General features: G+C 47.0%; 1 protein-coding gene across 1 annotated transcript in view; it reads right to left on the bottom strand.

Moving 5' to 3' along the window:
* CHD3 (chromodomain helicase DNA binding protein 3) overlaps window positions 1-20,456 on the bottom strand; it is a 122,735-nt gene that overhangs the window by 4,887 nt on the left and 97,392 nt on the right. The window contains exons 26-37 of the mRNA XM_070954356.1: window positions 20,279-20,344; window positions 17,317-17,402; window positions 15,700-15,833; window positions 12,012-12,156; window positions 10,504-10,669; window positions 8,719-8,837; window positions 7,264-7,417; window positions 6,614-6,712; window positions 4,981-5,121; window positions 2,732-2,840; window positions 1,889-2,021; window positions 801-996 (exon numbers count right to left, since the gene is read on the bottom strand). Of these exons, the coding sequence (XP_070810457.1) occupies window positions 801-996; window positions 1,889-2,021; window positions 2,732-2,840; window positions 4,981-5,121; window positions 6,614-6,712; window positions 7,264-7,417; window positions 8,719-8,837; window positions 10,504-10,669; window positions 12,012-12,156; window positions 15,700-15,833; window positions 17,317-17,402; window positions 20,279-20,344 (1,548 nt within the window). The remainder of the gene's footprint in view (window positions 1-800; window positions 997-1,888; window positions 2,022-2,731; window positions 2,841-4,980; window positions 5,122-6,613; window positions 6,713-7,263; window positions 7,418-8,718; window positions 8,838-10,503; window positions 10,670-12,011; window positions 12,157-15,699; window positions 15,834-17,316; window positions 17,403-20,278; window positions 20,345-20,456) is intronic.

Raw genomic sequence — 20,456 nt, 5'->3', positions numbered from 1 at the left:
CTCACAATCAGGAGTTCGATCCTAGGTAGAGGCAGATATTTCTCTCTCTGGGCACAATGAGAATATATCTGCCGAACAAAACTCCGCATTGGAGACAGGAAAGGCATCCGGCCAGTAAAACACTCAGCTCCATTCAGCAGCCCAGATGCCACCCTTCAAGGGATTATGGGGTTGTTAAATGATGATGATACATATACATATAGAGACGTGACATTTTGATGGGCACAACGGTAAAATCAGGACAACTCACAATACTCGGTGAACGGATGCCAGGCAGACTGGAAGGGCGCCAAGCTAGATATCCCAGAAGCACCTGGTTTCTAACCCAACAATATTTACTGGCCGTTTTACATTTGATAGTAAAAACTGTAAATGTGTCAAATTTGATACATTTGATGTAAAAACCCAAATGTATGGGTTTTTTTTCTACCCTGAGATGCTCATTCCAGAGTTATTTTGGGAGGTGTTGGGTGTTGGGGGGGAAGAGTGATGTTCAGCAAGCGAGGGAGGAGAGAAAAATTTTGAGGGCCCTTCCAAAGAGAGAGGATGGGAGAATTCTCCGGAGATACTAGTGGGATACTCGGTGGGACAGACGGAAGCAGAGATACACAGAGCAGGACCAAGGAGACGACCCACACACCGTGGCTTTGCTCAGCACAACCGCACTTTAATGGATTCAGAGAGGGGGGTACAGAAGGATCACGCACAGAGGCCGGGGGGTGCGGGGTGTGGTGGTGGTGGGGAGTGGGGGAGTCACGTGGACCGTCCTCGCCGCGCCCGCCTACCCGCCCGCCTCTTACCCTTGTGCAGGACGGCGTTGGCGGGCTTGTTGCCGGCCAGAGACTCCTTGGACAAGTGCTGGTGGCTCTCGGCCAGACACTCCACCTCGGCAAAGCGGGTGTTGAGAGCCATGGCCGGGTGGCTGGGATCCTGCGTCATGTTCAGGTAGGCGGCCCGGCGGAGCTGCTCTTCGATCACCAAGGCCTGTTCCAGGAGCTGGAATCATTTTAATTTTCACTTTAATGGTTTTCACATTGGGACGTTTTGTTTTAATGTATGCAGATCGACTGTGTCAGGTTTCGATGTCGTCTTAATTAAAATAAATGGCATTTCCAAACAAGTAATCTTTGAAGAAATCTTTCGTTTTATTAAGTACGACAATCTGTCCCCGATTGTGGCGTAGCCAACACTGACTTCCTGACCCCAAACCTTCCCTTTCCGTTCCCCAATTCTCTGCGTCTCATTGGCCATCTTCCAAATCACTCTCCCCATATCTACTACTTCAGCTCCCAGGAATGTCCCCCCTCCCATCCCATCTCCTAGGGGACATTATCTTCAGGGAAAATAAGTAGGTGAGAAGTCAAGCGTCCTCTTGCCAGCTGCCCCCTCTTCTCCTCCTTATGTCAGCACTAGAGTAAATGCAGGTTGAAGTGCTGACACACTGTACATTCAAAGTGAGAATAAAGTTATTCTATTTCTATTTTATTCTCTTTTTTATTCTATTCTCTTAATTTTATTTTATTCTATTCTCTATTCTATTCTAAATTCTATATTTTATTCTTTTCTAATTCTATATTTTATTATCTATTCAATTCTATTTCTACATTCTATTCTATTCTTATTCTATATTAATTCAATTCTATTCTTATTCTATTTCTATTCTATTTTCTATTTCTATTCTATTAATTCTATTCTAATTCTATTTCTATTCTACTCTATTAATTTCTATTTCCATTCCATTCCACGTTTTCTTTCCTATTCTATTCCGTTCTATTCGCAGAAACGAGGGAGGAAACGGGGAGAAGACAGAAGAATCATTCCTCCTTCTAAACCTTGAGGACGAGGTCCAGCTTTTCTCCTCTGCTACCCCTAAGAGATTTGTTCGCACCTTGAACCTTCTGGCCAGGAACTTGTTCTTCATCTCCAAAAAGTTCCCCTTGTTGGCTTCGCTTTTAAAAGGCTCATTGATGATGGCAAACTGGTTGTCGTTCTGGATGTCCTGCCAGCGAGCGTAGCCATGTCTGCCGGACGGGGGTGGGTGGGTGGGTTAAGGAGTGGTCCACTTGCGGCAAGGAGGAGAGACCCGAGGAAATCAGAGAAGGGGGATCCGAGGCTCATCTGAGCATCCTCAAGGATATCTCCTCTTCCCTTTACTGTCTTAAAGCGAGGAACAGCTGACAATCCACAGCGCGATTGCGATGCACCGGAAACAAACTATAACTCATACGTGTTTATGGAGATTCATCCAGGTCACGGTAGTCCCAAAAGGTGCTTTTTCCAAAGACCACGGGACGTTTGCCATCTGCCTTTGGAAAAAGGACCTTTGGGATCGCACATATATAAGTTTGAGAATGTCCCTCGAGGAAATGTCAAGGCACCTGGGACGATCTCACCGCGGCCACACCGGAAGGAAGCCATTCGATGGGTAGCATTTCACCCCTGCCTGAGACCCGGGGGCTGCAGCCCACTCCCGCTTTTCCCAGACATTCTCCCAGGAGCTCTGCTTATAAATAAGCAGACCAGCCACCACGCAGCTGTGCCACTTGGCTGTCCCTTGAAAACGCTTAAGCCTCCCCGTCCTTCATATGATGTGTTTGCAAGCCCAGTTCTCTCTCAAGACGGTGTCCCTTTCTCGCTTCCCCACGTTGGTCGGGGCCTGTTCTCTGTCTTTACCCCGAGTCGCGGGCACACACATACCCCCCCTTTCCCCCCCCCCCAAGCCAAAGGATACAGGACGATGCCCGCCAGCAGCCAGTAGTCATGCCGTCGGTGCCAAATTTCGTTCAGCTTGCTGGAGGAGATGGCGGCTCGCTCTTCGTTCTGCCAGAGGGTGTGAAGTTCTAGCCGGAGAGATGGGAGAAAAATCGTCACCGGTCGGTTTGGGAAACCCGCTCAAGCCTCAGTTTCTCCCCAAGGTGGTTTACGGACAGGTGACATGTCCAAGAATCAGAAATTCTTTCCCCGCCAAGACTGAATTTACCCACGTGACAGCTAGTTCTCGACGTACGGCCCCAGTTGAGCCCTCGGTTTCCGTGGCTAAGCGAGACAATCGTTAAGCGAGCTTGGGCCTGTTTTACCACCTTTCTTGCTGCCGTTGTTAAGCGAATCGCTGCCGTTCACATTAACAATCGTTAAGTGAATCTGACTTTCCCCCATTGATTTTGCCTGTCAGAAGGTCGCAGAAGGGGATCACGTGACCCCGGGAGACTGCGACCGTCATAAATATGAGGTCGCCTGAATTTTGATCACCTGACCATGGGGAGGCTGCAACGGTCATAAATGCGAAAAACTGCCCTACGTCACTTTTTTTTCCAGTGTAACTTCAAATGGTCACTAAACGAATGGTCATAAGTCAAGGACTATCTGTAAACATGACTACAAGGAGGTGGCACCGGTTCTGTAGACTTCTCTATACGGCTAGTCCTTGACTTCCGGCCACTATTGAGCTCAAAATTTCCGTTGCCAAGCGAGACAGTTGTTAATGGAGCTTTTGGCCCATTGTATGACCTTTCTTGCCACCGTTGTTAAACAAAACACTGCAGCTGTTCATTGAATCAATCACAAGGTCGTTGAGCGAATCCATCACAAAAGGGGATTGCAGGATCCCGGGATACTGCAACTGTCATAAATGCACGCCAGTTGCGAAGCGTCCGAAGTTTGATCCCATGACCGTGGGGAATGCTACAATGGTCATAAGTGGGAGGACCCGGTCCTAAGTCCCCTTTTTCCTGCGTTATCCTAACTTGGAACAGTTGCTAAACTAACAGTTGTAAGTCAAGGACTATGTGTACTTGCAACCCCAAACCTTGCAAACTTGGCTCTTTGGCCGTGGGGTGTGATGCTCTCCCATTATATTCAATTTTATATGGTATTGGGTTTTTATTCTGCTTTTTTTAAAATTTTATTTAAAGATATTGGTTTTAACTGTACCCGGCTTCGGGTCCAAATTTGGAATGGAATTTATTTGTTGGTTGGTTGGCTTGTAAAATTTATTTGCCGCTCATCTCGCGATGAGGCAAATACTCTGGGCTGTTTACAGCAATAAAAACAAGAAATAAAAAGAATGTATGTATTTGTTTCTTAAATTTATTTGCCATCAATCTCACCTCACCTCGCCTGTTCACAACAATAAAAGCGGAGTAATGAAAGGAATTTATTTACCGGTATTTTATTTTATTTTATTTTATTTTATTTTATTTTATTATTTTATTTTATATTTATGTATGTATGTATGTATGTATGTATGTATGTATGTATGTATTTATTTATTTATTTATTTATTTATTTATTTATACTTTAATTTAATTGCCATCAATCTCACCTCAGGGCTATACTCTAGCCTGCTTACAGCAATAAAAACAGAAATGAAAATAATTTATTTTATTTTAATTTATTTATTAATTTAATTTGCCATCAATCTCACCTCAGGGCTACACTCTAGCCTGCTTACAACAATAAAAATGGAGGAATGAAGAGAATATTTATTTTTTTGTTTTATTTTATTTTATGTTATTTGCCATGAATTTCACCTCAGGGCTATACTCTAGCCTGCTTACAGCAATAAAAACGGAGTAACGAAAAGAATATTTATTATTTTATTTTATTTTATTATTTTATTATTTAATTTAATTTAATTTAATTTTATTATTTTATTTGCTATGAATTTCACTTCAGGGCTACACTCTAGCTTGCTTATAGCAATAAAAATGGAGTAATGAAAAGAATTTTTAAAATTCATTCATTTATTAATTAAATGTATTTGCCATCAATCCCATGGCAGGGCTGGCTGTACCCTTAAGGCTGCTAAAAGCAATAAAAACCGGAGAAAAGGAGAAGGATGACAAACGAAAAAAGAATGAAAAGTCTAAAGGTAACAAGTAGCAAAAGTGACGGAACGATGGAATAAACAATGGGAAAAAAAAAAAAGAAAGAAAACCACGAATCCGATCTCTCCAGCGCCCACCCAGCCCAACATCCTACCTGTGAAGCCACCATCCGCAATGTTGAACATAAACCGGGGTTTCTCCATCCGGTCTTCCCTCTTCCCGTTGTTCCGGTTCTCGTCCCGGAGGCTGCCAGTTTTCGATTCCTTGGCCGTCTCTCGCTCTGATTTCACATCTCCTTTTAAGACAATATATATATATATATATTGGACTTCAGAACGGATCTACTTTTCCATTCCTCGGTTCCCGTCTCTTTTTCAGGGTCGCCTGCTGAGGAAGCCCCGGCCAAATTCTCCCACCCACAATCCGTGGGTCTGCCTGGAGTGTAAACTACATGGGATCCCCCTGCAGAAGGAAGCCAATGGCGAGAGGGGGAAAGGATGAGGCTGGATGGCGCTATTCAGTTGTGGTATTCAGCTGGTTCTATCCGGTTCGGCGAACCGGTAGCAGTGAAAGCTCCGCCCACCCACCCGGATGTAATCACGTCTCGTTTTCGACGCTCAGCGCATGCGTGGAAGGTCCTGTGCATGCGTGGAGGTGCCGCGGGCGCTCACATTTGCCAACCGGTAGCGAAGTGAATGCCAATACACGATTGGTTGTCTTGCCCTACCTATCAAAACCGTTGTTACTACCCCTGCCCAGCGTTGGGGCATCCCAGCAGCCAAGAGCAACCAAATCTAGATCGGGGATGTCCAAATCTTGGCCACCTTGTAGACTTCAACTCCCAGAATTTTATTTATTTATTTATTGATTGATTGATTGATTGATTGATTGAATTTCTATACCGCCCTACTCCCGAAGGACTCAGACCGGTGAACAGCCATAAAATAAAACACATACATATACAAAATTTAAAATCAAATAAAATGAATTAAATAAATTTGGCTGAATTAATACCCATAATTTAAAATACCCATATTTTAAAATACATTATTCCCCAGCCAGCAAGGGTTTCCCAGAATTCAGCATGGATAGGACGAGAAGAAATTATTACCTTTCTTGCATTTTTTTAATAGGATAGGATTAGAATGAGAATAAAGAATTCTAAATTTAATATTTTATTATAACACAATATGACAAACACATAACATACAACATTTAAATATATCCTCTTTTTTAACCAATGTTTCTTAGTGGTCTTCTTTCCGTTTTGTACCTTTCCCATCATCTCTCTCTTACCGTTTCATTTTCTTCATTGTCCCTTTTTCTTTGGGTACACTGTATTTTCTAACACTAATAATCTTAATTTTATACATTTCTATATATTTGTTATATACATATTTTACATTTTTAGATTCTCCCCTGTATTTATTGTTCTAGTCTCAAGCCATTCTGTCTCAAGACAGATTATTACATAATTTAGAACAAATGGCATGAATGGCTTGAAAAAAATTCTTAATAGACAGTGGGAATGCGGTCGACGTAATATATCTTGACTTCAGCAAAGTGGAAAAAAAAAAAGCTGGCTGGGGAATTCTGGGAGTTGAAGTCCACAGGTCTTAAAATCCCCAAGATTGGACGCCTAACCTAGACACTTGTCTCACAACCTCTTCCCAGCCAGGATGCAGGATTGCTCGCCTGAAAGCTACAACGGCCCCTGGTGCAAATCCTGCCATCGCAGGCATTCCTCGCCTTGCACGTCTGCAGATCCTTCCTCCAGCCTACGTTACCTTTCTTGGGGTCCTGAGTTTCTCCCTCCGTCTTTTCCTTGCTGTCATCACTCTCCGCGGATTTTTCCTCCGCCACCACCAGCTTCTCCAAATCAGCATCTGGAAAGAAGAGGAGGAACCAATGACGGGTGGGGAAGAAAGAAAAAAAAATACCCACTTTGCAAATGGCCATGGTGATTTTTACAGGTCTGGAGGTCCTGCTCTGTTTTTTTTCCTAACACCTTTTTATTTTAAAACGTTGATTTAAAATGTTCTTTGTCTCGTTTTGGTTTGTCTCTGAATAAAATAAAAATTGTTTTTTAAAAAAAGAAAAAAACTAAATACAATTTTGTCCCAAAGGTGCTTTTTTTTCAGGAGTCAACTGGACTTTCTGGTTTTTTTTGTTTTTCCTTGAAGAGGTTTCGCTTCTCAATCCAAGAAGCTTCTTCAGTTCTTGAGAGCAAAGGAGATCAGTTCTTCAGAACGGAAGAAGCTTCTTGGATGAGAAGCGAAACCTCTTCAAAAGAAAAAAAAACCAGAAAAGTCCTGAAAAAGCACCTTAACCTGGATGACGGAGAATCTCTACAGACTTTTAAATACAATTTTAATGCTCCGATGTGAGCCTTCTCTCCTTCTTTTCGAAGGAACCTTCCCGATCAACCTTGGCTTACCCAATTTCTCCTTTTCGTCCTTGACCGCCGGCTCAGCTTCCGACTCCTTTTCCCTGGCCACCATCGGGCCCTCGTCCTCCGGCTTCTTCGAAGGCTCCAGCTCCATTTTATCCCCTGCGAAGGTGGCAGAAAGGGGCTGTTCGGGCGCGGAAGGCTGGGAAATGCAAGGCAGAGAACTCTACATAAGACCACCGAGTCTTATGTACTCGCCACAAAGAAGAGGGGGGGGAGGTGTCAAAATTATTCTCCAAGGCACCGAAGCGATGGATGGAAACCAAGGAGAGAAGCAACCTGGAACTAAGGAGAAATTTCCTGACAGTGAGGACAATGAATCAGTGGAACTGCTTGCCACCAGAAGTTGTAAATGCTCCATCACTGGACGTTTTTAAGAAGATGTTGGATAACCAATTGTCTGAAATGGTTTAGGGTTTCCTGCTTCGGCAGGGGGTTGGACTAGAAGACCTCCAAGGTCCCTTCCATCTCTGTTATTCGGGTCTAGTCCAACCCCCTGCTCAAGCAAGGAGACCCTCTCCCATTTCAGACAAATGGCTGTCTGGTCTCTTCTTCAAAACCTGCAGTGATGGAGCCACCCACAACTTCAGGTGGCAAGCTGTTCCCCTGGTTAATTGTCTTCCCCGTCAGGAACTTTCTCCTCAATTCCAGGTTGCTTCTCTCCTTGATGAGTTTCCATCTGTTGTTGTTGCTTCTCCTCCTGCCTTCAGCTGCTTTGGAGAGAACAGCTGTAATATAAATAGGATAGGTTTAATATACATTTTGTAAATAATAAGTACATACGTATCAATAAAAAATAAAATAAAAATCAAGCCATTCAGGCTTGTTCAAATGCTACTCGAAGGATGTCCCTGTCATTTTTTTCGTGGGATCTTCAGGGCTGCCACGTTTACTACTGTGGGAAACTGGGAGGGGGGATTGTACGGAGCATGGGTGATATGTAGTCATAATAACATTCCTTTCTCAGGGAGTCAAGGACATCTTGCCCTGCACCTGGACAACCGGAACTGGGAGGCATCTCCAATTGGGACGGTGCTTGATTGGACCATGTGGGTTTTGGGCAGGGACTTGAACTTTCTTTTGGGTGGGGAAAACCCGGAAGCTTTCAGATTCGGGTTTTCCCAGATGCGCCAATATGACCTCTCTAATAAAATGGAACTTTGAGGAACTTCAAGCCTCGGAGTTTTCTTTGGTTGGGGATGTTACTTAGAACCTTAACATTCCCAAGTTATCCTACGGGTGAAATCATTCTTTCAAACCTAATTCAGGCGTTCGGGTGTAAGAAAAACGGACACAAGAAGTATTATTAAGACGGGAAGCAGGAGAAAGAATGACAGCCAGGTACCTACGAAGTATTCCCAACAAGGCGATTTCCCTAAAAATCTCACTTTCCAAAAAAAAAGATTCTCCCCAAGTAACGGGCACTGGAGCCAAGTTACAAACCTCGGTCTCCATTTTCTCGCCGCCTTTCGTCTCCTTCTCCAACTTCTCCTCCTTGGTCTCCAACTCCTCCTTTTCGGCCGCGGTGGCCCCGTCTCCTTTGTCACTGGGGGCTGGAGTAGCTGGAGGAACAGAGGACACTGCTCTGACCTAGGCCTCCCCTGAGATCAGGAAGCCGACTCCTCGTCCCGATAAATCCTCTTTTATTTAGGTTAAAGGGAAATTCCTCTCCAGCAAAGTCCCGGCAAACCGTCTTTCAGGAGATTTCACAACTACAGACCTTGGAGAGTTGCCAGGCCGATATCTTCCAAACGGCACGCTGTAGTAGCAGCAATTACTTGGCAAGAAGTCAGGAACAGATCTTCACCCCCATGAATTGAACTAATTGTCTCCTGCAAACTCCACTCCCCTTTCGCTCCTCTTTATTCCCCTCATCATCCACCTGTGGCTTTATTCCTGAGTCGACCCTTGTTCCTTAATTTTTCCCTTCTCCTGGCAGCTCTGTGCATGCGCACATCGGGAACAGGCTCCAGCTGTTCTTCTGCCCCACTGATGTCCGACTCCGAAGGCAGCTGATAACTGTTAGACGGCCCTGGCCCCCTCTCTGCCTCCGACGCAGAGCCCTCATCAGAGCCTTCCCCAGACTCCAGGACTGGCCCATGTTCCTCCCCAACCTCCTCATTGTCCGAATCTGCCACCAGCTCCGCTGGCAGGCCACAACAGATACGATAATCTGCCTTCAATTTTATGGATCATCCCAACAACCAATTGTCCGGGATAGAAGAAGGACTCCTGCCTTGGGGTTGGACTAGAAGACCTCCGAGGTCCCTTCCAACGCAAGGTATCAACTCGCAAAGCATCCCTGGCCTGCTCTCGAGTTGCCATAGGCCAGAGGGGATGGGAAAACAGCGAAATGGCACAGCAGCCAAAGACAGATGCACATTCTATGCTTATCTCTCTCAAGGCTGTTTCCCAGGGTTACCTACAGCAACCGGAGGGGAGTGACCTCTACAACTGTGAAACTGCTCTGTTGGAATGTGATCGATAACACAACCTGGGAGGAGGGGGGAAACAGGGTCATAATTGGAGCATAAATTACGTAGGGTCTGAGCTGGCTTCACTTGGCAACGTGCAGACATGAAGCTCATGATGTAATTAGGGCATCCATCGGAACCCTGACACAAGGATTCTATGATGCTAGACCCACTTTTCCTTCCCCCAAAGATCTAGCTGCCTGCCTTCACTCAGAGCTTAGCCGTGCTCCTGTCACTTCAAAATCAATTTAACAGTCTCTGTATTTTATTTTCACAAACAAGTAGCTAGTCCTCCACTTACAAGAGTTCATTTAGTGACCATTTAAAGTTACAACGGCACTGGAAAAAAAGTCAATTTTTCAGTTCGATCCTAGGTAGAGGCAGATATTTTTCTCTCTGGGCAGACTGAGAATATATCTGCCGAACAAAACTCCACGCTGGCGACAAGAAGGGCATCCGGCCGGTAAAACACTCTTGCTAGCTCCATTCAGTTGCCCAAGACTCCACCCCGCAAGGGATTATGGGGTCGTTAAATGAAGATGACGATGATACTAGCAACACGAACCAGCCTCTTAAAAAAGGCAGACATTGAAATCCTGAACAGAAATCATGCAGACAAGATTCAGCTTTGTCCATTTCGCCTGCCTTAAAACGGGGTTGGGTAGATTCAAACAGCTTCAGGGTCCACCGTCCACCGTCCCCCCGCCCTCGTGACAGGTCCTGTCCTTTTGCTCCGTCCCTGGTGGATGCCTACCTGGTTTGGAGGTGCAGGGCGTGTTGGTGCAGCTGGGTTCTGGGGTGGTGGTGGAGGTTTTGATGGTGGGGGACGAGGCTCGGGAAGACTTTTTGGAGTCCGCGCTGGGGTCGGGCATCAATTCAGGCATACTCCAGCGGCCGTTAATATGTTCAAACTCTTGTACCTGTCATGCAAACACACGCACACGCCCCCCCCCCCGTGAGCAATTTTAAGTCTGCAATGACAACGGTCGCAAAAATAAAACCATTCCGCAGTAGAAGTCTACTACCCTAGCAAAAAAAAAAAAATTGGTGGGAATTTTAGAGAACGTCCAAACTGAGAAGCACATCGTTTAGAGAGATACTCTGGGGTAATGGTTAAAAGGGCTGGCTTAGAAACCAGGAGACCGGGAGTTCTAGTCCCGCCTTAGGCATGGATGCCAGCTGGGTGACTTTGGGCCAATCCACCAGGAGACAGTGAATTCTAGTCTCACCATAGGAATGAAAGCCAGCTGGGTGACTTTGGGCCAATCACTAGGAGACGGCGAGTTCTAGTCTCACTTTAGGCATGAAAGCCAGCTGGGTGACTTTGGTCCAATCACCAGGCGATGGTGAGTTCTAGTTCCACTTAAGCCATGAAAGCCAGATAGGTGACTTTGGGGGGCCAGTCCCTCTCTTTCAACCCAACCTCTTTCAACAGGATTGTGGTTTGTGGGGCAAATAGGAAAAAGGAGGAAGGAATATTGGCTATGTCCACTGCCTTGAGTTATTGACAAAGATAATAATGGCAATAAGAGATAAATAAATACATCAATAAATAGTTTACCAATGTACCGATTTACGAAGGTGCCCTTGTATTGAAGGCCTCCGGGTCAATGAGCTCCACCACCCCCACCTCAGAAACAACTCAACCAGGAGTGTCAAACTCAATTTCATTGAGGGCTATGGTTGTCCCCAGGTGGGGCGTGGCCATCTTAACGTCACCCATTGGGCGTGGCCAACTGGGTGGGTGCGGCCAGTTTGACGCCACTCCCCAAACTGCTGGCATGTTTCCTCTTTGCATTGGGTAGACCGTGCTGAAGCGATGCAGGCCAGCCAGAGGTGGTATTCAGCCGGTTCGCGCCGGTTCGCACCTGTTCAAACAAACCGGTAATCACCCGGGTGCTACGCCGTCCTATTTAGGCACATTTTGAAGCCGTGCGCACACATGCAAGCCACATATGCGAGCAAAGCGCCTGCGTGGAAGGCCACACGCATGCACCGAGGTGCGCACTCACATTTGCGAACCGGTAGGGAAAGTAAGTCAATACCACCTCTGAGGGTTAACATTTTCCAGGATGGCCTCGCGGGCCGGATCTGACCACATCGTGGGCCGGATCCGACCCTCGGCTCTTGTGCTTGACAGCCCTGATTTAGACCAGTATGTCCTTCATTTTTCCTTCCTTGGGGAGGAACCAATGCCGAGTAATTAGAAGGGCACTGGATGATGGTTGGGCCTTCCATCGTTGCTGCCCAAGAGTCCCATACCTTTTTTTTAACCAGAGACATGACTCCTATCCGTGTCAGGACCTGCTGTCTGGACAGACCTTCCCTCGGCACCCCGTCGGCAAACGTCTCCGAACCGTCCGCTCCGGGTTCGCAGAGGTGCCTCATGAAGAGAGAAACGTAGGCCCTGCGGAGACAGAAAAGGAAAAAAATTGGGAAAGAGGGCGCGATGGTATGCGATGGTGTCTCCCTCCGGTCCAGGCGAAGGAAGTCAAACCTCAAATCTTTGGATTAAGGTAGTTTTGATTTGTTGAATTGCAGGAATGTTCCAGAGAAGGGGCGTCAAAGGTTGCCATGATGGCCAGGGAATTCTGGGAGTTGAAGTCCGCATATCTTAAGGTTGCCATGATGGCTGGGGAATTCTGGGAGTTGAAGTCTACACATCATGATGGCTGGGGAATTCTGGGAATTGAAGTCCGCATATCTTAAGGTTGCCATGATGGCCAGGGAATTCTGGGAATTGAAGTCCGCATATCTTAAGGTTGCCATGATGGCCAGGGAATTCTGGGAGTTGAAGTCCGCATATCTTAAGGTTGCCATGATGGCTGGGGAATTCTGGGAGTTGAAGTCTACACATCATGATGGCTGGGGAATTCTGGGAATTGAAGTCCGCATATCTTAAGGTTGCCATGATGGCCAGGGAATTCTGGGAGTTGAAGTCCGCATATCTTAAGGTTGCCATGATGGCTGGGGAATTCTGGGAGTTGAAGTCTACACATCATGATGGCTGGGGAATTCTGGGAATTGAAGTCCGCATATCTTAAGGTTGCCATGATGGCCAGGGAATTCTGGGAGTTGAAGTCCGCATATCTTAAGGTTGCCATGATGGCTGGGGAATTCTGGGAGTTGAAGTCTACACATCATGATGGCTGGGGAATTCTGGGAATTGAAGTCCGCATATCTTAAGGTTGCCATGATGGTCGGGGAATTCTGGGAGCTGAAGTCCACACACCCTACAGTTGCTAAGGCCGAGAGACACCGTCCTAGGAGCAGGGAGTGAGTGGAGACGTCTAGGTACGGATCCTAAACCCAATACTCTCCTCCCCCCCCCGGTGCTTCTGGAACTTTCCGTTCCACCCGTTTGCCATCAGATTCTCTTCGTACATCTTCAACCGAGAGAGCAGCGGGCTCTGTAGCTGTGGGCCAGCTTGGCAGGAGTCACGCCTTAAGACTCGCCAATGCGCCTGGACACAGCCTTCCCTTGCTCTGTGTCTGCTTGAGGGAGAGGAGGCCATCCCTTCGCTTCGCTCTCCAGGAAAACACAGACAAGAAATGTGTTTGGAGAGGGTGTCAGATGAGTAAGAACCATCATCACTTGGCAAACGAAGCACTGGGTTTGGTCCTGTGGTGGTTAGAAAGGCGGAGACTGGGAGTTCTAGTCCCGCCTTGGGCAGGAAAGCCAACTGGGTGACTTTGGGCCAATGCTTCTGACAGAAAGACAGACCAGGAGACCGGGAGTTCTAGTTCCATTTTAGGCATGAAAGGTGGCTGGGTGAATTTGGGTCAATCACCAGGAGACCGGGAGTTCTAGTTTCACCTTAGGCGCGAAAGCCAGCTGGGTGGGCCAATCACCAGGAGACTGGGAGTTCTAGTTCCACTTTAGGCATGAAAGGCAGCTGGGTGGCTTTGGGCCAATGCTTCTGACACAAAGACAGACCAGGAGACCAGGAGTTCTAGTCCCACCTTAGGCATGAAAGGCTGGGTGAATTTGGGTAAATCATCAGGAGACTGGGAGTTCTAGTCCCGCCTTGGGCATGAAAGCCAGTTGGGTGACTTTGGGCCAATGCTTCTGACAGAAAGACAGACCAGGAGACCGGGAGTTCTAGTTCCATTTTAGGCATGAAAGGTGGCTGGGTGAATTTGGGTCAATCACCAGGAGACCGGGAGTTCTAGTTTCACCTTAGGTGCGAAAGCCAGCTGGGTGGGCCAATCACCAGGAGACCGGGAGTTCTAGTTCCATTTTAGGCATGAAAGGTGGCTGGGTGAATTTGGGTCAATCACCAGGAGACCGGGAGTTCTAGTTTCACCTTAGGCGCGAAAGCCAGCTGGGTGGGCCAATCACCAGGAGACTGGGAGTTCTAGTTCCACTTTAGGCATGAAAGGCAGCTGGGTGGCTTTGGGCCAATGCTTCTGACACAAAGACAGACCAGGAGACCAGGAGTTCTAGTCCCACCTTAGGCATGAAAGGCGGCTGGGTGAATTTGGGTCAATCATCAGGAGACTGGGAGTTCTAGTCCCACCTTGGGCATGAAAGCCAGTTGGGTGACTTTGGGCCAATGCTTCTGACAGAAAGATAGACCAGGAGACCGGGAGTTCTAGTTCCATTTTAGGCATGAAAGGTGGCTGGGTGAATTTGGGTCAATCACCAGGAGACCGGGAGTTCTAGTTTCACCTTAGGCGCGAAAGCCAGCTGGGTGGGCCAATCACCAGGAGACTGGGAGTTCTAGTACCGCCTTGGGCACGAAAGCCAACTGGGTGACTTTGGGCCAATGCTTCTGACCCAAATACCGACCAGGAGACTGGGAGTTCTAGTTCCACCTTAGGCGTGAAAGCCAGCTGGATGGGCCAATCACCAGGAGACTGGGAGTTCTAGTTCCGCTTTAGGCATGAAAGGCAGCTGAGTGAATTTGGGTCAATCACTAGGAGATTGGGAGTTCTAGTCCCACTTTAGGCCTGAAAGGCAGCAGAGTGGCTTTGTGCCAATGCTTCTGACACAAATAGACCAGGAGACCGGGAGTTCTAGTTCCATTTTAGGCATGAAAGGCAGATGAATTTTGGCCAATCACTAGGAGACTGGGAGTTCTAGTCCCACCTTTGCTGTTTTGCCCGGACCGGTTTCTGGCGTACCAGTGCTCCATGACGATTCCCCTGTGGACTCCTTGGTGCTCTGTCAGCTTGTGGCTTTCTTGCAGACGTTTCGTGACCCTACTAGCTAACATTATCAGTGCTAGAAGGGAGTGGGGTTTCTAAAGAGGAGGAGGAGGAGGAGGAGAAGGAGAAGGAAAGGAGGAGGAGGAGGACTGGCTTTCTTGCAAACATTTCATGACCCTACTAGGTAACATTATCAGTGCTAGAAGGGAGTGACGTTTGTGGAGAGGAGGAGGAGAAGAAGGAGGAGGTGAAGGAGAAGGAGAAGGAAAGGAGGAGGAGGACTGTGGGCTCCTTGTGGGCTCTCTCAGCTTGTGGCTTTCTTGCAGACATTTCATGACCCTACTAGGTATCATTATCAGTGCTAGAAGGGAGTGGGGTTTGTAGAGAGGAGGAGGCGGTGAAGGAGGAGGAGGACTGTGGGCTCCTTGTGGGCTCTCTCAGCTTATGGCTTTCTTGCCGACGTTTCACGACCAAGCTAGGTAACGCCATCAGTGCCGAGACGTGATGCCTGCTTCTGAATATCCGGAAGGCTCTCACGACGAAGACGAGGCCGAATTGTTCGACCTCGTTCCAAAAAGGCAGGAAAAGAACAACGGGCTTAAATTGACAAGGAGGTCGATTTCGGAGGTTGGATATCGGAAACTTTTCTCAACAGATGTTCAAAACTTCTTTTAAATAATTTTTTTTTTAAAAAATGGCAAATTCTGCGGCTCGTTTTGGTGGGTTTCCCTCCCCCCCCCCACTCCTTCCACCGCTGAGGGGCTGTAAGATCCGAATCCCGAACGGAGAAGGTACCTACTTAAATTCCTTCTCCGTCTTGCCTCGCAGGTCTCGAACCAGCCACTGGGAGGTGAAGGCGTCCTGGGGAGGCATCCCCCAGCGCATGACGGCGTTCAGGAAGGCCTTGCGCTGACGGGTGTTGAAGCCCAGCACCTGGAGGGAGAGGCAGCAAGCGCAGGCCCGGGTCAGCCCCGCCAACGTCCACAGCGGAGTCCTCCAATGACGACCGGTCGTTTTAGCAATGGCTTTCCAAAGCTCCGACGGAGCTCCCTGGGGTCTCTTACAACCGAGATTCCAAGTTCTGATAGTTTCCCTGTTTCTCTTCTCTCTTCTTCCTCCCCTCTCTTCTCTCGCTCCTTCTCTCTTCTCTCCCCCTCTCTTCCCCTCCCCTCTTTTCTCTCTCCTCTCTCCCTTCTTTCCTCTCCTCCCCCTTTTCTCTCTCCTGTCCTCTCTCCTCCCTCTCCCTTCTCTCTTCTTCCTTCCCTCTCCTCTCTCTCCCTTCTCTCTTCTTCCTTCCCTCTCTTCTCTCCTCCCCCTCTTCTCTCCTTCTCTCTTGTCTTTCTCCCCTCTCCCTTCTCTCCTCCTCCTCCTCCCCTTCTCTCTTCTCTCCTCCCCCTTTTCTCCCTTCTTTTCTCTCATCTCTTCTCCCCTCTCTCCCGTCTATCCATCCATCTATCCATCCATCCATCCATCCATCCATCCATCCATCCATCTATCTATCTATCTATCTATCGTATCTAATCTATCCATCTACCTACTTACCTATTATCTAATCTATCATATCTATCTATCTATCTATCTATCTATCTATCTATCTATCTATCTATCGTATCTAATCTATCTATCTATCCATCTACCTACTTATCTATCATCCATCTATCTATCTATTATATCTATCCATCCATCTCTAAGTATCCATCTACCTACCTACTTACCTACCTACCTATCATGTATGTATGTATGTATGTATGTATGTATGTATGTATGTATCTATCTATCTATCTATCTATCTATCGTATCTAATCTATCTATCTATCCATCTACCTACTTATCTATCATCCATCTATCTATCTATTATCAATATCTATCCATCCATCTCTATCTATCTATCCATCTACCTACCTACTTACCTACCTACCTATCATGTATGTATGTATGTATGTATGTATGTATGTATGTATGTATCTATCTATCTATCTATCTATCTATCTATCTATCTATCTATCATCTATCTGTCTATCTATCATATATCTATCATATATATCCATCCATCCATATCTATCTATCTATCTATCTATCTATCTATCTATCTATCTATTTATCTATCTCTCTCCTTCTCTTCTCTCCTCCTCCCCTTCTCTCTTCTTTCCTCCCCCTCTTTTCTCCCTTCTTTTCTCGTCTCTTCTCCCGTCTCTCCCTCCTCTCTCTTTTTCCCTCCCTCTCTTCTCTCTCTCCTTCTCTTCTCTCCTCCTCCCCCTTCTCTTTCTCTCTTCTCGCCTCCCCCTCTCTTTTCTCCCTTTTTTCTCTCTTCTGTCTCTTCTCCTCTGTCTCTCTCCTCTCTCCCTTTCTCTTCTCTCCTCCACCCCCTCTCTCCTCCCACCATTCCCACTGCATCCCCACAGAGTTTGAGTCTCACCTCAATGTTCCCCCCAACCCGTGCCAGAAGTGGGGGGAGAGGTTTGTCCTTCTCATTCCGAAGCTGCCTCCTGGACTGCCGGCGACCTGGATTTGCAGAGGGAGGAGAAGAAGAAGCAAATATTTCAGTCACTTGGGAGGTATGCTCAGGAACCCCCCAACCCCCCCCCCCTTTCTCTTCACAAAGGAGACGGCTAAGTCTCAAGCTAACCAATTGCCAGGATTCACCCTGCAGAGATGGCCAAGTCTCCCCATGCTGGTTTACCCAACGCCAGATAGACCCTGGAACCAGGAACAGCAAGGAGAGTCATCAAAAGGGACGGCCAGAAAGGCTGAATTCCCCCAGGCAGACAAGCAAAGCTGACTGCCATGATAGACAACAATCCCAGCTGTATATATAAACACAGAGCAAACCACTCTCCCTTCTAGCACTGATGATGCTCCCTAGTTGGGTCATGAAACGCCTGCCAGAAAAAAAACTAAGCTCAGAGAGCACCAACAATCCCACAGTTCTAACCTCTTCTTCCTCTTCCCTTCCTCCTCCTCCTCTACTCCACATGCTCCACTACCTTCCAGCACTGATGATGCTCCCTCGTTGGGTCAGGAAACGTCGGCCAGAAAACCACTGAGCTCAGAAAGCACCAAGGACCCTCAGCCTTCCTCCTCTTTCTCTTCTCCTGCTCCACTCCGCATACCCTACTCCCGTGATGGCTAACCTGTGGCACGCGGAGCCATATCGGTGGGCACGTGAGCGTTGCCCTAACTCAGCTCCGATTTTCAGGCCTTCCGGGCCCACCGGAAGTCGGGAAACAGGCTGTTTCTGGCCTCTGGAGGGCCTCAGGGTGTGGGTGTGTAAGTAAGTAAGTTTCTATTGCAGTCAGAGACCAAATTAAAATACACATAGAAGGGGAGTATATTTTACAAATATGAATAGATCATGTGACAGCACACCATCTACTGCCTCAGATACAATCCGTACTGTCAGTACTAGTGGATCCTCTGCCGTAGGGGTTACCCGTCTCTTCCCCTGTTTTTTTTTCAGCCACGACTACAGCAAAAAATTTTGCCACCTTTGGAGTTATATTGGGGTCTGCGTCCTGGAGTAGGAAATAAAGGCTGAACAGATCGGGTGAACCAGGGAATCTCTGGGAAATAGGAGAAATGAATCTTGATCTTATGTCTCGGTAGTAGGGACATACGAATGTAATGTGGAACAGAGATTCCGGGGATCGGCCATCACATGTACAATGGATGGATTTTACCCCCCCCCCCCCCGAATGGCTAATTAAAAGGATTATGTTTTAAGATTTAAAAGTTGGAGGGAGGAAGACTTTTTGTTATAAGACTTTTAAAATATCTGAAAGCATGAAAGTAAGATTAACTTTTTTTTTTTTTTGGTTTTGCAGTTGATGTATTAATGGTTAATTAAAATGATTATGTTTTAAAATTTAAATGATAGAGGGAGGGAGGAAGATTGAGGGGAAAATGCAGAAATTCAATTATTGACTAATTAAGGTTTACTCTTTGTTATAAGATTTTCTAAAATATCTGAATTTTGAGAAGTGGAGGGAGAGTAAAATGTTTAAGTAAATGAATTAAGAATACTTTACAGATATACTAAGAGAGTTTTTAGGGTTTGAATGATCAATGTTTGTTAATGTTTTTAAAACCCTTAGCGTTAATGAAAGGGGAGGTTGATGACTTTGTAGAAGGGGAGTTAAGGGGTCCAGGGAGTTTTAAATCTTGCAGTAAGTTAGCATATGTTAGCGAATGTTTGTTGAAGTCTATGCCCTGTTTTTGTTCTGGGAAGTCGGGGGTGGGGGGGTGGGGGAGGGGGGGTTGAAGGTTGATGATAGATTGAATGGTTGCTTATATTGTATATTTGTTTGATTATAAAATAAAATAAAAACTTTTTTTTTCCAAAAAAAAAAAAAAAATGTCGTCCAGCTGTTGAAAAATCAACGATTTGGCAGCATCCGGGCCTAAAATAAAAGCTTCAATGGGGGAAATCCCGATCTTCAAAAGTTTTGTATGGATATTATGGGCCCAGGGACTATGAAAAGGGTCCCGCCATAGGCATTGGCCTAGGTAATAGCTGGGAGTCTAGTCCACAGGGACAACAAGGTGTGGGTGTGTGTAGAAGGCCGTTTTCGCCCTCCCCAGGCTCCTAGAAAGGCTCTGGAGCCTGGGGAGAGTGAAAAACGGGCCTACTGGGCCTACTGTGCCATCACGTGCCAAAAGCGGAGGGAGGGGGAGCACGGAGGGCTTGCACGCAAATGCGTGGGGATGCGGGGCGCATTGAATTATGGGTGTGGGGCATGCGTGTGCACGACACCCCCCCCCCGCGCTCTCCCCACTTTTGGCACGCGACGGCAAAAAGGTTAGCCATCCCTGCCCTACTCCCTGCTAGCACTGATGAGGTTACCTCGTTGGGTCATGAAACGTCTGAGCTCAGAGAGCACCAAGCTTTCCTTCTCTTTCTCCTGTTCTCCTCCTCTTCTCCTCCACACCGTACACCCTACTCCCTGCTAGCACTGATGAGGTTACCCAGTGGGGTCATGAAATGTCTTGCAACCAAGCTCAGGGAGCCTTAAAGACCCCCAGGGAACAACCTCTCACCCTACACACCGTACTAAGAAAGAACCGATCACGCCACATTTGCGAAGTGCGTTAGAACACAACGCGGGCCACGTTTTTTCCCGTACCACCGAGCGCCACGGTTCCCGGATTTGACCCCACCCCCCACCCCCACCCTCCGCAGCTGCAAGCCACCCACCAGATCAAAGCACCCTCAAGACATCCAGTTCGATTTCTCCTTGGCAGGAGATTTCATTCCGTTCGGACCGAGGGGGCCGTAAAAAGGAAGGAAGGGAGGGGATTCGAGATCGGACGACTGGATTCTTTTTAAGAAGGCCTTTCCAGAGACCTACAGCACAAAAGACCCCACACCCCAGCCCTCATACCTTCTGGCCTCTCGTCAAAATCTTCATCTTCCTCTTCGGAGCCGACAGAGTATTCAGACTGATTGTCTGAAAACATAAAGAAGGAAAAAAAAAAAAAAACCGAGAACGCCGGTTTGCAAGCGATACAAGACGGGGATTTTTTTTTTTTGGAATAGCTCCAAAAATTGAAAGTCGAGAA

Source organism: Pituophis catenifer, unplaced genomic scaffold, assembly GCF_029215685.1.
Source record: "Pituophis catenifer annectens isolate HBS135680 unplaced genomic scaffold, rPitCat1.0.hap2 SCAF_15, whole genome shotgun sequence".
NCBI lineage: Eukaryota > Metazoa > Chordata > Lepidosauria > Squamata > Colubridae > Pituophis > Pituophis catenifer.
Note: the sequence above shows the minus strand (reverse complement) of the source record. Positions and strands in the feature narration are given on the sequence as shown.